An 18,484-nucleotide genomic window follows, 5' to 3' on the forward strand; every position below is an offset into this window, starting at 1 on the left:
TTGACCGAGTGAATCACTGCACATATAAATAGAGCAGCTCACACATTCTGCAAAAAAATTCCATTGTGTTCAGCTGAAGACAGAAAGTCATACAGGTATGCAAAACGTGAATGACAACAGAATGTTGACCGCAGGCAGATAATCACAATAACACACAGAAAGCGTGAGAGAGCTAGTGTACGCCACGTAGTGCGTCCCGTACCGTTGTTTTTATTGGAATATTTTGGCAGAGCAGGAACCATGTGGTGAAACGTAGATGATCATGATTATAATTAATTACAAAGAATTAAACAAATGTGTGCTACCAGGAAGCCAGTGCATTTCAGGATAATTAGAGGCAGACTGGGACGAGAGCGGCGAGAGACACTCACTCTGTATTTGTAGAACTCTCTGCAGTGAAAGCACTCCGTTGGCATTGGGCGTCTGCAGTAGAGTCGACTCAGGAAGAGGCTCCTAACAGAAAACCAGATGAAAAGCGTGTTTTTGTTATTCCTTTAAAACAAAGAGCACGTCATACAAGGCTTTGCCAGAAAGGTCATGTTAACAACCTTACATAACAAGATTGCTCAGAATTTGTTAATGGCAATTTTATAACAGGATTATAAAGGTATAATAAATGTGTTATAAAGTATTTGGACAGATCATGCATGAAATCTGACCTCCCGCCCCAGCAGAGCACTGACACAGGCCTCAGAAGCATCACATATGGCTGTGAGGTCGTGACCTCCCTCTAATGCTAGAACCACGCGTCCTCCTGCTAACGTCATCAGCTGCCGAGTCAAAATCCCAAAACCTGCAGAGAGACCAATAACAGTATTATCGACACAGTCCAAACACAAGCTTTTCTGAGACGGCTTAAAAATTAAATGCAATTTATATAAATTAATTTGATGTATTCATATCCATCATTCATAAGATGTTATGTTAACAGAAATATCCTACATTTAGCAGTGACTTTGTATCCTCCTAAAGGAGCAGGGTGTCCTTCTGCAGCATCAAACCCTGAAGAGACCAACACCACGTCTGGGGAAAACTCCTGAGCAATGGGCATCACCACCGTCCTAAACATCAAAACAATGCATAGACAACACTTAGTTAATATTTTATCAGTGATAGCTGCTCATAGGTAAGACTGCAGTAGTATCTTTATGCAAGAACAATTTCAAACCATAAACCAAGAGAGGCTTCAATGGTTAGTTCACCAAAAAAAAAGGCAATTCTCTCATCATTTACTCATACTCATGTCATTCAAAACCTAAATGACTTTAAGAAGTTCTTATTCATTTATAATCTTCACCTGTTAACCTAAACTTGAAACTGAATCATAAACAAATCATTCAGACTGCTTTTGTGAACCTGGATCAACGGATTCATTAAAAGATCCAACTCAAAAGAATGATTCGTTCTTACTTCTCTCATGAACACGGCAACAAAAACCAGGGCACATGTCAAGATTGAATAACAAATTAAATTTCAGTCTGCTCCTGGCTTCAGAAGAATTGGAATAAAGTGCATGAGTCATATGGACTGCTTTTATGATACTTTTATGATGCTTTTGGATCTGATTTGAAGCTTCAGTGACCATTCATTGTAATTACATGAAAAGCAACCAACTACATTCTTTAAAACATCTCCTTCTTTCTTCCACAGAAGAATGTCGTGGGGAGAGTAAATTAATTTGCATTTTCATTTTTGGGTAAAGTATTCCTTTAAGGGGTCTTCTGAAGCATGACAAATATAATATTTTTAATGAAATGCAGGCAATATAAATATTACAAAATACACGAATGCTCAATAAATAGTCACATTTATTTTAATAATAAGCAGAATTGATCCAGATTACTTTTATTCTTATTCTTTTGGGTGTATTTCTCAGATTTACATTTGTTCTAATCAAAGCCTTCACAGAAATATGTTTCATGTGAGAAACTATTTGCCCACAAAAGACTGAAAAGAAGAAAAAAGTCCAGTGGCGTTCCTGTTACAGTTGACAAATTCTACAAAAATTAAGCTGGCCAAAGCACAGCGTGACAATCCCAATGACTAAAGTGTTTGAATTAGGTTTTGTTAATAACCGCCTCGCTCTCTCTTCCTTCCTCGTCTCTCTCTTTCTTGCGCTCGGAGGACGCCAGCCCTGCCAGTGATTTCGCCTCTTGAGCGCATCACCGGCGAGTTCAAAGCGACCGCCGCTGCATCTGGTTCCCATTTGGAGCTTGTCGTTCTCCTCACGTCACTGACAGCCCGCCATCTGGGAGCCATTTGCCTTAATTACCCAGGATCCTCCACTACTCTCCCCCCCTCTCCGCCTACCCTCACCGTTGTTACCAACTCCGCCTCCCCTCTAGACCAATAAAACTACCCACGCTCCCCTGTGTGGAGAGGAACAATTTTAGTTTGGGTGGAGGGAAAGAGAGAGAGCGCAGCATTCATTAAAGACCAATAAAAGGACGAGAAAGAGTGTACAAGACACAGGAAGTCAAGGAGAGACAGGCTGGTTAGAGGCATAACATTCTGAAAACGTTCAGTCCTGAAGATCTTAAAGGTCTTTTTAGACGCCCACCCACTTTCACACAGGGATCCTGGTTAGCGTGTGGTTAGCAATGCCTCCCTGGACCAAAACCAAAAACCTGAAGCAGGCTTCCTTCAAAAATGCTAAAAACCTTTAATAAAACCACCCACCGGCGGCAATTAAGTTGCATGTGGAAGTGGCCAAGCTTGAGTTTGATCCCAATGCAATGAAAAAGCTGGGAATCATTTGAAGCCCTGCAAGTGTTTCAGACTACAATAAACACCTTGACTGATACAGGTTGGCAGTCGCCAGAAGGGGATAGTCCTGTTTAATTCTTGATATCAAAGTTCTCAGTGCAAATACTAGTGCACAAGAACAAAGAAGAGAATCCAATGTTATATGAAGGACGCCCACAGGGAAGAGGACCTGGTTCTTGGCAAAACTGATGATGGAATGTCAAATGCTTCTTCCTGAACTCTGACCTGATGATGAACGGGCCATGTAAAGACTTAACAAGACATATGAAGTGGATGGTGGTGTGGTTGTGGTTACACTTCTGGACTCCGTATGATCCAAGAATAGAAAAGTTGCTGTGTTCCCCAACAGCACTGTGCCCTTCACACAGCACTTAACACCTGCTTACTCCAAAGACAGTCGGTGTGTCCAAAATTGCATAATGAGTAGATACTACATTAAGAATATGAACTTTGCGACCATTAAAAAAGTATGGGTTTTACTTTATTTTGATGGTCTCTTTAACACATTCTGTCGACTATAAGTAACGTTGCATCTACATGTCTAACTCTCATTAGTGTATTAGTAGACTTAGGGTTAGAATAAGTTGACATGTACTTGCAAAGTTACTTCTAGTCAATAGAATGTCCGAGACCATCACAATAAAGTGTGATATTTGATACCAATCTTTTATTTGAAAGCCATGTTTCTAGCATTTGTAAAACTGCATTCTTCCATTATAAAAATATATCTAAACTATGACAAATGCCCTCAATGTCAAATGCGGAACAATTAGTTCATGCATTCATGACCTCAAGGCAAGATTACTGTAGCGTTCTACTGGGTGGTTGTTCCGCTCTCTTGATAAATAAACTACAGCTGGTCCAAAACGCAGCAGCTAGAGTTCTTACTAGAACCAGGAAGTATGACCATATTACCCCGGTTCTGTCAACACCGCATTGGCTCCCTATTAAACATCGTATAGATTTAAAATCTTGCTAATTACTTACAAAGCACTAAATGGTTTAGCTCCCCAGTACCTAAGTGAGCTCTTAAAGCATTATAGTCCTTCACGTTTATTGCGATCTCAGAATCAGATCTGGCCAGTCGATAATACCTAAAATATCAAAATCAACCACAGGCTTCTCCTATTTGGCACCTAAACTCTGGAACAATCTTCCTAGCATTGTTCAGGAAGCAGACGCACTCTGTCAGTTTAAATCTAGACTAAAAATGCATCTCTTCAACCTGGCATACACATAACACATTATCAATTTATGTTTTCAAATCCATTAAAGGATTGTTAGGCTGCATAAATTAGGCAAGCCGGAACTGGGAACACTTCCTATAACACCAGATGTACTCGTTACATCAGAAGAAGAATGGCATCTACGCTAATATTAGTCTGTCTGTTTATCCCGAGGTCAATCGTAGTCAGTTGGATCCGGGCCGTATCCACATCAGATGGAGGACCTGCATCTAGACACGACCACAACACATCCCTGAAGTGTCAGCTGAAGTGTCAAACTCAGTATAGTGTTCAGAATGTCATGATCTCAGGTGATAAATTGAACCAGTCATAGTAAAGTTCTTTGGCAATGAACCGTTTCTTGATGTTTTAGCTGAACACATTTTACACACTGCTACTCTAGCATCATGTTTGGTCATGGTGAAGTGCAACCTATACTGCTGACATGTTTGCCTGCTTGTAGCTTTTCCACATTGTGTGCACAAAATAGATGCTGAGGCAGTCAAAATGTGCTAATTAATCATATTTTGGCCAAAAACGGAAATGGTTTTTTTTGCTGTTTAATCCAATATTTTTTGGTTGCCACAATTTCAATGCATCACCAAATTTGTATGTTACTATTGCTGCTTCCCCTAACCCTGAAATCAGCAAATATACCACATTAAATAATCATGGTGTCTTCCAATGTCCAAATTCATTTATTTATGTGAAACTGATCCATATATTCGGATACGACATGGTTTATATGAACATATTTCCAGGGAATACTGTCCCTGTTAAAGTGATCCCCTGAGTTAGTTGAGAATATCAAATAACAAAGTTAAAGTATACCTGAATGCAGCCAGGTACTCTGCATCGCCCATGGGAGGATCCAGTCCACCGGTCCACGCCACATTAACGTTAAAACCCTCACCGGCACCAGAACCCACCTGGGACGAATCAAACATGACGGCACTGCTGTTAAACACTGAAAACACTCCATTCACTGTGATCCTTTTGTGCTAAAGGCCATGATGCATGTGAGCTTATAGTGATTTACAGCAATAAATAAGAATCTCAACCAAAGAGTGTTGTATTTGGTAATCACTGATCTTTGCGTACTGACCTCTGCCGGTCCACCACTTCCGGGGAAGAAGTTTCCATTGTCGTAGCGATGGAGGGAGATGTAGAGGATGCTTGGGTCATTGTAGAAGATTTCCTGGGTGCCGTTGCCATGGTGAACGTCCTGAATGGTTGATGCCGAAAAATGATCAGGTTACAAAATTGTTTACATTCAGTACACAAAGGAACACTACAGAGCAAGTAAAAAAGCTATCACTAAGACGTTTAACTTTAACACTTTCTTTTATTTGTAAGCATTTTATTTTATTTTATTTGTATTTTGGTTGCTGTTGAGTTAACATTAGCAGTTTTTGGCCCAAAATCTGGAAGTAATTTGTTGAATGATTCAACAGTTCAACCGTACCGTTTAAAAGTTTGAATCAGGTGCAAATCAGTTCAATTGATTCTTTCGAAAACAATATTTTCAATTAGGTTTAATTGAAAATATCCCAGAATAATTGTAGAATTTTTGCAGTAGTCAACTAGCATTGATGGCCAACTCACAATACAGTTTAGTATATTGGTAATGTATCGGTAATAAGACAATACTAGCTATTTTTTATTGATTAGATATTGTATACTGTATGTAATGTGGATATATAATTGAATCAAATTGTTCTTTATTTTTCATTCTGTACATTACTCTGTTGTGATGCCTGAATTTACTACTAAACTCTTTTATTGTTTTAATCTGCATAATAGGGATAGTCTAGATTTTCAATATTAGCCATCATATCAGTTACTTGACATAACATGAAAATAATTCTTCTATTAAAAAAAGAATTGTTTTATGGTTTTTGGACAGAATTTGCATGCCCTGAATCGAGAGCTCTCACCCAGTCAACGATGAGGATTTTACTGGCACTGAGTTTCTGCTGGAGCTGCTTAGCAGCGATCGCCACAGAGTTGAAGAAACAAAAACCCCTAAGAGACAGAAAGAGATTAAGTGAGGTCTCCCACATTAAATACCATCAATTATTGGAAATGAAACAACAAAACTATGTTGTAGTAGTAGTACGCAAACAAATGTTCTCACGCAACTGAACTCAGCGGATGTGCAATTTTATCCTAATAGACTGAAAGAAAGTCTTGAGGTATAGCCTAAAAGCATTTAAATATGGACATATACACAAATATTAAACATGGAAACTTCAAGCAGATGATAAGATATGCGCTGGGAAGTAAGGGAGCGAGGTGAAACGCTGAGAAATTTGGAAAGAGCAAACTCAGCAGGCTAATAACTGCTGAAATAAATCAGCGTCTTTCCTCCCGTTCCCTCCAAACCTTCATTATCAAGCCATAAATATCCACACACACGGACAGGCGTGCTGACGCTGCAACACACGCCGAACGCGAGGTGACAGAGTGCACATGTGCAAACACAACACCCACGTCAGACAAACACTACACTCCTTATTCCACACTTCAGCCATCAACACACATGTACAGGAAGAAGAATTTCACTCATGACCACAATAAATGAACCCAAACTCACATGCACAATATACTGTACATTACCAAGCACTCACATTTTTATTATTATTATTACTATTTTATGCATTCCTTTTATTTGAAGAATTTTTTTAGTAGACAGTATATTTTAAATATTTGTTTAATGGCATCTTTTTACGAATGAAGACCAGGATCACAGATACTGCTACTGCTACTGATGTCTCTATGAAATTTATTTTTTTAACATTAATTCAACATTAGAGTATAACGGAAAGCTATCAATTTCAACATTTATTAGGCTTTAAATTTTTTTAAAAAAAATTTAATTTAAGTAAAACAATGTTCACATAAACCCATTATAATAAATGTCATATTTACCTGTGGCCTTACCTATATAGGCCTACAGAAATTAAATAACGTTATCAAACACTTTACAACAGTCTCAACTGCATAAATTATAAATGAAATATATAGTAATCCTTATTAAAACTACAATTTTCTCTGTTATCTATGTTCTTTGATTAACATTAATGACAGACATCACAGCAACTGGTTTATTAGGCTACTGTCACTTTAAGAGCCACTGCCGCTGAACATGAACATCTCATTTTCTCACAACTCTTTACGGTCATTTGAGAAATGATTTAACTAAATTAAGACTGCTCTTATAAGGATACTCGACAAACGGGCAACCTGTCACTCACATGGAGGAAAATATCGCAAGTTCTGTTTCATGCCGACTGAAAACAAACTCAAGCAATGTACAGAACAGTTTCTGTATGTAACAGCCAGACTTACATGGGGTTTGACGGGTCTGCGTGATGTCCTGGTGGCCTAACCACAGCAAAGCCGTTCTGAAACATGGAAACCAACATGTCATTAACTGCGCATTTACCAGTCGCCTCGCACACAGAAATGATGTTTTCACCAAACTGCTTCAACAAACGGGCCACCACTTTCAGTTAAAGCAATAAAGCCATTTCCCTGAAACATCCCCTATAACCTTCATTAAGTTTAATTACCAGCAGGGGATTTGAGTGATTGAACCATTCCCTCATGGTCGTTACAGTTTTCCACGTCTTAATCAGTTTGCTACTTGGTTCATTTTTATTTGAAGTAATGGTAATTACAAAGGCTCTCTGAAAGGAAATGAGGACTTGATTCTGATTGGTTGACACATGATCCAAGAGTGTTGACTGAAGAAAGCTACTAAAGACATATTTAAAACAGTTCATGTGACTACAGTGGTTCAACCCTAATGTTATGATGCAACAAGAATACTTTTTGTGCGGCATAAAAACAAAATAATGACTTTTTTCAACAATTTCTAGTGATGGGCGATTTCAAAACACTGCTTCATGAAGCTTCGAAGCTTTACGTATCTTTTGTTTCGAATCAGTGGTTCGGAGCATGTATCAAACCGCCAAAGTCATGTGATTTCAGTAAACGAGGCTTCATTACATCATAAGTGTTTCGAAACATTTCAAAATTTCACTGGTTCACCACTGGGGGGCGATGATCTCTGTGAACCCATGAATCAAGTCTACAGGTTTTACCTGATCTCTGATCTCTCTCAGTTTTATACATTGTTGTAGATGTTTTAGTTAGACATTAGTAGGCCTATAATTAAAAAGAATAATAGTAGTTAATAGTCTCTTATTTGCTCAGCTAAACAGGCCAATAAGAGACTATTAACTACTTTTATTCTTTCGTTTACTAAAATCATGTGACTTTGGCAGTTTGATACACACTCTGAACCAATGATTCAAAACAAAAGATTCATAAAGCTTCGAAGCTTCATGAAGCAGTGTTTTGAAATTGCCCATCACTAGAAATTGTTGAATAAAGTCTTTTTTTTTTGGAGCAAAAAAAGTATTCTCGTTGCTTCATAACATTTAGGCTGAACCACTGTAATCGCATTGACTGTTTTAAATATGTCTTTAGTACCTTTCTGGGCACTTGAAAGTGTAAATTAACTTGCTGTCAATGGAGGCCTCACTGAGCCATTGGATTTTATCAAAAAATCTTCATTTGTGTTCCAAAGAGGAACGAAGGTCTTGCCATAATGAATAATTTTCATTTTTGGGTGAACTAACCCTTTAATCACTGTATTTAACAAATTGCATTTCTCATTCAGCTTTACAGCAGAGCAATCTGGGGCAATAATCAAACAATCTCTCTTCTCTCTTATATGTACCAAAGTCTGAATCATTTTAGTGAATCAGTTTGTTTGCATGGATGCACCGGTCATGATTTAGTGATTCATTTTGATCCTTACATCGAAATATTAGGCTACTGAGGTCTGTCACAACATTGAAACCTCATTCTTGTTTTATTACTTATAAAATGTAATGCTTTTCAATGCTCTAATTTAGATGTTTCTTGCCAGATAATGTTCAAAAGTTTGGGCTCAGTAAGATTTTTTTTTAAAGAAATGATACTTTTATTCATCAAAAATGCATTAAATTGTCAATAAACCCATTTATAATGAAATCAATTGTCTTCTTTTGTAATTTCTATTCATCAAAGAATCCTAAAGAAAACATGGTTTCCACAAAAATATTAAGCAGCACAACTGTTTTCGACATTGATAATAATCAGAAATGTTTCTTGAGCATCAAATCAGCATATTAGAATGATTTCTGAAGGATCATGTGACTCTGAAGACTGGAGTAATGATGCTGAAAATTCAGTTTGACCACAGGAATAAATTACATTTTAGATATATTCACATAGAAAACAGTTATTAGCTTAATGACTTTGTTAAATAAGGGTCTAGTTGAACTACTCTAAATTATTTGTAGCTTTGCAGCTGTAGCTTCTTCAACACTGTGCATATTTTTATACTATTTCCAGGTTTGTTTCAGTACTAGGTTGCGTTGTCAACAAATAGTAACATCAGAATGGGCTGTTTCTAAGCCAAATAGTGGGTAAAGAAGTTGTTGCACACCTGAGAAATGTTTTGACACATGTATACAGGTGGTAACTAGGTCTGAGGACCATTGCATTAACTGAAAATGAATTATCAATAATACAATGGTCCATTGTCGATTATTCTGTTTATCTAATTCTATCTAATAAGAAGCAGCTGACCTACTGTACTAAACAGATGCCTAAAATCAATAGATTTTTGTATATTGTTCTGAACCGACCTTGAGCTCTCCTTTAGCCACTCTGAAGGCCAGCTCCGTCACGCTCCCGGCCGCCATGCGAGACGCTGTGGAGGTGTGCATCTCGTTCCAGATGGTGTCGTTGTCCACCTGTCCAAACACAAGCAAAGAGCTCTGGTGAAGGCTAAAAATCTGTTGATCTATTTATTTACTCCACTTAAGAGTAACCAATCCGTTCATAAACAAAAGTGCTTGGCTCAGTGATTTATGTGCATGTAAACCCGAGTTAACACATGATTTTGAGAAGGTTTCACAGTGTGCGCCTCCACCCAAGCCCTGGCTAACGTAATCCCTCAGCGCCGCGCACATGACGAATAATCTCTGTCAGTCACCCATTCTGCCAGAATAAAATGATGTAGCTGAATTGTCTTGGCGTACACTAGCACATTTATCATTATGACAGCCATGATCAGCGTTCATAAATCTGCAAAGCCGCAAACAGCGGTTCAAGCGAAGGGCATGGCTGCACGATGCCAGCGTTGCATGCTGTGCGACGGGCACTTACGGAAAGTCTGCTCGTAAACTGACGAAACAGAGATGTGCTCGTCAACAACAACCGCAGACAACAAGACGAGGTGGAATTTGAACTCATATTTTAACGATCTCATTTTTAACTCTTCTTAACCCACTATTTAAACCCATCAGTAAACTGACCGTAATCCTATTCACATAACAGATGAATGAATAACCAGCTGTACGCGTTCATACAGATGTGAACGCTGGAGAATTATGATGAAATATGTTTACCCAACCATATTTGTATAAAGATCACTCATGCTTGCAAAAGTATTTAGATGCTTATTTTTGTTGTAAGCATCCACAAGGCGAAGTGTGTGTTACAAATTACAGAACATAAACTACATTTCAAGAATACACTAAAAGAAAGAGGCTAGAATGACCGACACTATAAATAGATTTCCTGTTATGTGTCATACTAATGCTATGTTTAAATATTCTTTGTGTGTGGTCTACATATTGCCATAAACACGACCTCTCATCGCTGCGCCGGCTTGCAGATTACACGCATTATCATATTGGAGAATGAAAAAGGCCTAATATGTGATATTTTGAGCTAGATCAACTACACTTGTTCTTATCTGTGCAAAACTTGCGGACATTATGCTAATACACTAGCGCTCAAAAGTTTGGGGTTGAAAATATGTTTTTGAAAGAAGTCTCTTATGCTCACCCACACTGCATTTATTTGATCAAAAATACAGCAGTATTGTAAAATATTATTATAATTTAAAATAACTGTTTTCTATGTAAAAATATTTTAGAATGTAACTTATTCCTGCTGAATTTTCAGCATTGTTACTCCAGTCTTCAGAGTCACATGATCCTTCGGAAATCATTCTAATATGATGATTTGATGATCAAGAAACATTTCTGATTATTATCAGTGTTGATTAATATTTATGTGGAAACAGTGATTTTTAATGGATAGAAAGTTAAAAAGAACTGCATTTGAAACAGCATTTTTTTATTTGAAATAGAAATATTTTATAACACTAAATGTCTTTACTGTCACTTTTGATCAATTTAATGCACCCTTGATGAATACAAGTATTAAAAATGTACTGACCCCCAAACGTTTGAATAGTAGTGTGTTGTAGCGGTTGCTAGGGTGTTACACAGATTTATAATCTGATTGGTTGCTAATTGCCCTAGAAACCAATTGGATTATACTACTATTGTTTTTGGTAGTTGTACGCTCTTGCATAGTCTTTAGCTTTTTTCACACACTGCCAAGGAACAGATAACCTATTATAACTATTGGTCTACCGTTATGGATTTTGGAATATTTCTCAGAGAGAGGGTGGCTGATATAGCTGATATAGGCCTATATGATATCACACTGTTTCACTTAAAGATAGCAAATAACACATGCATAATTCCAAGTGAAATGTATATTTATTTTACATAATATTTACTAAAATAATTAGAAATAAATTTGAAAATGAATCAACTGACATGTTTATTATAAAAAATAAATCTGTAAAATGTTCATTTGTCTGTCAATTTGTTCATTTGTTAACATTAGTTAAAGGTGCCCTAGAATCAAAAATTGAATTTACCTTGGCATAGTTGAATAACAAGAGTACATGGAAAAGACATACATTGAGTTTCAAACTCCATTGCTTCCTCCTTCTTGTGTAAATTTCATTTGTTTGAAAAACCTCGGAAAAACAGGCGAATCTCAACATAACACCGACTGTTACGTAACAGTCTGGATCATTAATATGTACGCCCCCATATTTGCATTGCCAGCCCATTTTCAAGGCATTACACAAGGGCAGCCAGTATTAACTCTGGATTGTGCAAGCTGATCATCAGACTGGTAAGCAAGCAAGAACAATAGCGAAAAATGGCAGATGGAGCAATAATAACTGACATGATCCATGATTACATGATATTTTTAGTGATATTTGTGAATTGTCTTTCTAAATTTTCGTAGCATTTGCAATGTACTGTTAAATGTGGTTAAAGTTACCATTGTTTCTTATTGTATTCACGGAAACAAGCGTGGGAGCGCGTGATTTAAAGGGGTCGTGTGCTGAATCGGTGCATAGTTAATGATGCCCCAAAATAGGCAGTTAAAAAAATGTATTAAAAAAAATCTATGGGGTATTTTGAGCTGAAACTTCACAGACACATTTAGAGGGCATCTTAGACTTATATTACATCTTGTAAAAACTGGTTCTAGGGCACCTTTAATGTATTAACCTACATAACAATGAACAATACATCTGTTACTGTATTTATTAATCTTCATTAATGTTAGGTAATAAAAATCCAGCTGTTCATTGTTTGTTCATGTTAGTTCACAGTGATAACAAATAAAACTTTTGATTTTAATAATGCATTAATAAATTGTTGGAATTAACATTAACTAAGATTAATACATGTTGTAGAAGTTCATTCTTAGTTCATGTTTAACTAATGTTAACTAATGAACCTTATTGTAAAATTGCTGAGGAACACAAATAAATAAAAGTAAACCCTCTAAGCAACAGTACTAGTAATCTGTGCGTACTGGGAATCCCATTTTCTTAAAGACCAGGTACTGTAGCACTAATTTCACATACAGTACTTAGTGCATAAGAAATGAGCACCACCAACAGGATGGAGTGCAGCATAGTTTTAAATCAAGGATTTAAAGCCGCGTGCTCGTGTCCCCTCCGACAGCCAAAAGTCCCGCTTCCAAAACACATTGTCCCAAGAAATATCAAAATATCAGCTGATGATAACGGTTTTGGCAATTATCTGTCAACCACTAATTATAACCCTTCCTCAGTCATACAGCCTGTTTATGAGCTAAATGGGAAACCAAGTGCTTCAAAAACAAACCAACGAGACAGCGCCATCTGTACTGTTTAGTGTTGAGGGAAATCATTTAAAAGGAAATCAGCCATCGGATCTGTGCATTTGGCCTTGTAGCAAATGCAGCATGTGAAATTTTGCATCAGGTCCTTCCTTCAATGTAAGTCTATGGGATTTTATTATCCACTTTATCATCTGCCAAGTGAAAATCATAAAATCTGATAGACTTGAGGTATAATTCATGTCCGTAGCATAAACAGTGCCAGCTGAATTTGATACTTGGGGCTAGAGATTTGAACAAACCCCTCACTCTAAGTATGAGTGGTAGTAATTGTGATGTTTGCTTTAGTAAACAGCACTAGAACCATCATTAATCTAAAAAAGCACATTCACAAGGGGCAGGAGAGTATGGGATGGCCATGAGAAGAAAGAATGAGGTTATACATTCCCCTCTCTCCCTTTTGTTTGTTGCCCTGCTCCCCACATCTTCCTTCTCTCTTTTCTCTTTCATTTTCCCTCATCCTTTTTTTTTTTTTTTTTTTTTTGCAGAACTTGCATTGCTTGTGGTTTGGCACTGTGAACAATGAGAGGGCTGGAATTTCTTTTATCCTTCATGGCACATATTGTTCCAATCATTCCACATGGACCTGCTCTGAGCTTGATCGTCAGAGTGAAGTTTTCAACATTTTCTCCAAATTTTCAGCAGGGGTGCTGCCCGGGTAGACTGTGCTGGAATCAGTGAACTCTGACTTCAGATATATAGTGAAAGGGACTGGCAGGCCCTCATATGGAAAGTCCACACATGCCATATAGACTGTCGGCCAGTGGTTCTCTGTGGAGCAGGTGTCACCGTGGGCTACATTCCCCACTACACAGGGAATGTAGTGGCCAATTGTCATGAGCACTGCATACAACCCAATATTTCAAATGGCACACTCTACGGCAGCGTTGTCCAATCCTGCTCCTGGAGGGCCACTGTCCTGCAGAGATCATCTCCAACCCCAATTAAACACACCCGAACCAGCTAAATAAGGTCTTACAAAGCATATTAGAATCTTCCAGGTGTGTTGAGGCAAGTTGGAGCTAAACTTTGCAGGACAGTGGCCCTCCAGGAGCAGGTTTGGACACCCCTCTCTATGGCCTCGTGTACTACAGTGACATGTGCGCGCACATCAGTCAAGACAACACACATCAGGATATTCACACTGTTCACTTAAATGGTTATTTCACCAAAAAAATGACAATTCTGTCAGCATTTACTCACTCGCCTGTCACCCTTAAACCCATAAGACTTGTCCATCTCTCGAAACCCAAATGAAGATATTTTGGTAACATTTTATAATAAGTATACAGTAATAAAGCACTTACAAATCATTAACAAACTATTAGTTTATAGCTAATTCATAGTTAATATATTGTAGTCTCTACACTGTTAATATAATAATAGGCTATATGCAAATAGTGAGTTCTTCATTCATTGCCACTGTAATTAACACAAATATTTAATTAGCTCATAGTAAAGGAATGGTTAATTGGTTATTAGGAGTAAATCGTTCTCATTTTAGATTAGGTCATGAAAAATTGCATTCATATTCAGTGTTCCTTAAAATGTTTACAAAAATACACACACACACACACACACTGGCATATATGCTGCACAATGTAGGCGTAATGGATTTTATATATATCATTTTAGGGAAATAGATAGGGAGAACCGAAATAGAATTTCCAAGCAGATAATGATATCTGATAATAAACGGTGTTTTTGCATTATAACCCTTTCAATTTATGATATAGGTTGTTAATAACAAATAGATCAAATATCAAATAGATATGTCATTTATGATTCTTGATTTATGAGTCTTGAATATAAAAATAAAAGAATATTTATTTCACTCACAAACTATACCGAGCATTTGTTTGTGAGAAAGAATATAGCAGAGGTTGCTTTTTGTCACGTTTTTACTTATTACTTTAACCCTCTGGAGTCTGACGCTGATTTGGGGCTTGGAGAAGTTTTGACATGCTCTGACATTTGTGCTTTTTTCAGTTGTTCATAAAAATATTAATGGAAAAAGTGTCATTACACTGTATTCAGCACAAACTAGGCTACAATAATATGTGAGGAACATGTATGTACATGTTTGTGTTTTTGAAGGAATAACATTTATGCGTGGTTATTGAAAAAACAAAAAACTTAAGTCACTGAAATAAGGCCAAAAAAAGTATAGTAAATCTGTGTTCACAAGACTTTAGGGTATTGGAGGTTGTAAACTAGAGTTTTTGCTTCAAAATTATGTAAAAATTATGCTGCTTACTCCTTCATATAAAACAATATATTGATTTAGTTTTTGTAAGACACTTTTTGCCAAGAAACACAGTATGCGAGGAGGCTTGAATCACCACTGAAAATGGGCCATTCTCACCTGAGAAGACAAAAGAATTGGATAGTAATGAGCTGAAATGACTTGCATATTAATGAGGCATTTCAGTCAGGTAGGCTGTGAAAAAAACCTTCTGTGATGTCTCAAGCTCATCATGATATATGAAACATACAGAAAAATATTATTACAATATAAAGTAAAGCCGGAGGGCGCTAAAGAAACAAAAACTCATCTAAACTTCATCTATAGAAGAAAAGAAAACAGGAACTAACTGCATGTCTTCTAGAGATCGCTAACCATTGCTTTAACATCCAAATAAACACTTTTCAAGACAATAAATACACGATTGAGACGATGAATGCATGTATTGCCTCAGAATTTGCGTCTGAATAGCGCTGGCTCCGTGGGCGTGGCCGCATTAGCGGATAATGAGCTGAATCACGGATTTCTGACATGGCTCTCTTTTCATACAGATTACATAAACACAGAAGTTTTGTTTTCGATTTGACTTACATGATTTAAAACCTGACATCTTAACGTTTTTTTAGACATAAGTGTAATTTTTTTGTCATTAGTATTCACTAAGTTACAGTTCATTTTCTGAGAACTATCAGATTGGAGTTCGTTCAGAGGGAGACGAGAGATCACGCATCATGTTAGTTTTCTTTATTCTACAAAAAGCACAACATTCTGTTTTTACTCTGAGTGTACACAAATGAAAGAAGATATTCCACAGATTAAAATGGTGTATAACTCTTAATTGTATGTGCAACATTGACGGAGTATTTTGAGTCTCTTTCACACTGATAAGAAAAAAACCACGGTGGTATCGCCGGCGATACCGTCAGACCTCAGAGTGTTAAGAAACAAACAAAAAAAGGAAAATTGGTTACACTTTATTTTGATGGTCTACTTTAGACATTCTAGTAACTACTGTATAAGTAACTTTGCAACTACATGTCAACTAACTCTCATTAAACTGTTAGTTGACTGTTAGGTTAGGGTTCAGGTTAGTAAAGTAAGTTGACATGTAGTTACAAAGTCACTTAGAGTCAGTAGAATATCTGTTGGGGAAAATCAAAATAAAGTGTTATCAGATATTAAGCAGGCAGTCTACTAATACTCTAACGAGAGTTAGTTGACATGTAGTTGCAAAGTTACTGGCAAAAACATGCTGAAAGTGGACTATCGAAATAAAGCATTACCAGAAAATGGTCTTTTTTAACTTACAGCAGATGATTCTGATTAAAACAAGCCCAAACACAGCGTAAAATGACGCATGGATCTTGAAATAACCCACACAGAGCAACATGACATGCTAACTTGGCAAAAAACACCATATTTTTCCGGTTTATGCTTCTATACACACAAAGTAAGTCTTACTGTATGTGCCAAAAAATATACTATATACTGTAAGATTCTTGCCATAATTCCACTTTTCGTATCAATAATAATCATTTAATTCCCCCAGTTATCAACAAACAATATATTGACCACCAACATATCAAGCATCTCTACTTAATTTCCGATCTAACATGTTTCTTTATGGCCAAGTTGGTGTGTTTGAGGCAGTGTGTTTTAGTGTGTGTTTTCACTTACCCCGACTCCCCCACAGGGCAGCATGACGAACATCCGCTGTGACAGTATGCCTGTTGGACACAGAGTGACGTCAGGCGGATTAACTGTCATTCTCGCAATCGACATTTGACATTTCCAACCCTTTAGTCATTTTGAAAGTCACTTATATTCATGTGTTGGCGTGCATGTGTGTCTTTGCTTTGAAAAATTAGGTGTTGTGCTGGCCAGGCTGCAGCTGACTCATGTCTATCAGATCTAAATCATATGTGTGTGTGATGATGTGTTACCGGCCAGTTTGCGATTGTCCAGTTTGAGGCGGTTGAGTGGATTGGTGCCGTACAGCAGGACGTGACGCTCCGTGTGGACAGACTGTAACTCTTCTAGGGTGGCCTTCCTTCCTCGAATACTCTGTAGAGGAAGCAAACACATCAAAGATGATGAGAGAGATGTTTCATGGTGCAAACATGGGTGTCAGCAATAATGACATTGGAGTTAATAAAAGCAGGGCGCTTTCTGGACATTTTGGCGAATTTCCCCCCCTTTTTTTCAATTCTTTCAAACTTTCATCAGTAAGGCAAGGCAATTTATTTTGTTTTCTGTAAGTCATTCAAAAGATTTGTCTGAAGAAAATTTGGTCACACTTTAGTTTAGGGTCCAATTCTCACTATGAACTAACTATTAACTACGACTTTTGCCTCAATAATCTCCTAATTAATTTAAGTTGTTAATTTTAGGTATTTGGTAGGATTATGGGCTGTAGAATATGGTCATGCAGAATAAGGCATTAATATGTGCTTTATAAGTACTAATAAACAGCCAATATCCCAGTAATATGCATGTTAATAAGCAACTAGTGAATAGTGAGAATTGGACCCTAAACTATAGTGTTACTGAAAATTTAAATCATTATTTAGTGAAAATTTTGAGCTGTTGTGATCAGTGGTTGGATTCACGAAAATCTTCTTAAGAAAGAATTTAAGAAATGTCTGAAGATAAATTCTAAGTAGATTTGTAAGAATGCATTTTTTTAAAAACTTAAGTTCTCAAATATTTTCTTAAGATCAACTAGTGTTGTCAAAAGTACTGACTTTGGTACCACGTCGGTACTGAAATTTTAAAAATGTGACAATACCAGCATTTCCCCCTTGCATTTTGAGTGCTGTTGAGCGGATTCTTAAACACCTCTGATTGGCCAATTGTGTTCACGCGCTCAACAGACATGTCTGTGAGCGATTATACAGTTACACACATATATACACTGATATATTAGGGAGCCGCTGATACATGCCTGCTTTCAAATGCTCCTGTGGCTGCGTTTTTAATGCACCGTGTAATTTAAATGTGTTCTATTGTACTGCTTAACATTTGAAACAAACTACTGAGACAACTTTGCTTTGGGCATTTAAAACAAGTTGGAGGGTGCAGTAACTTTCGGAGGTTATTTACAATGATTTTTAGGAATTCAAATATTTCTTTGACCGGT

General features: G+C 37.1%; 1 protein-coding gene across 1 annotated transcript in view; it reads right to left on the bottom strand.

The window, feature by feature from the left end:
* Positions 1 to 18,484, bottom strand: part of hdac7a (histone deacetylase 7a) — a 109,711-nt gene that overhangs the window by 5,245 nt on the left and 85,982 nt on the right. The window contains 10 exon segments of the mRNA XM_048179532.1: positions 372 to 453; positions 660 to 793; positions 943 to 1,061; positions 4,824 to 4,921; positions 5,098 to 5,217; positions 5,930 to 6,017; positions 7,344 to 7,399; positions 9,698 to 9,805; positions 17,023 to 17,072; positions 17,289 to 17,409. Coding sequence (XP_048035489.1) covers positions 372 to 453; positions 660 to 793; positions 943 to 1,061; positions 4,824 to 4,921; positions 5,098 to 5,217; positions 5,930 to 6,017; positions 7,344 to 7,399; positions 9,698 to 9,805; positions 17,023 to 17,072; positions 17,289 to 17,409 — 976 coding nt within the window.

This window comes from Megalobrama amblycephala, unplaced genomic scaffold, assembly GCF_018812025.1.
Source record: "Megalobrama amblycephala isolate DHTTF-2021 unplaced genomic scaffold, ASM1881202v1 scaffold230, whole genome shotgun sequence".
In the NCBI taxonomy this organism is placed as follows: domain Eukaryota; kingdom Metazoa; phylum Chordata; class Actinopteri; order Cypriniformes; family Xenocyprididae; genus Megalobrama; species Megalobrama amblycephala.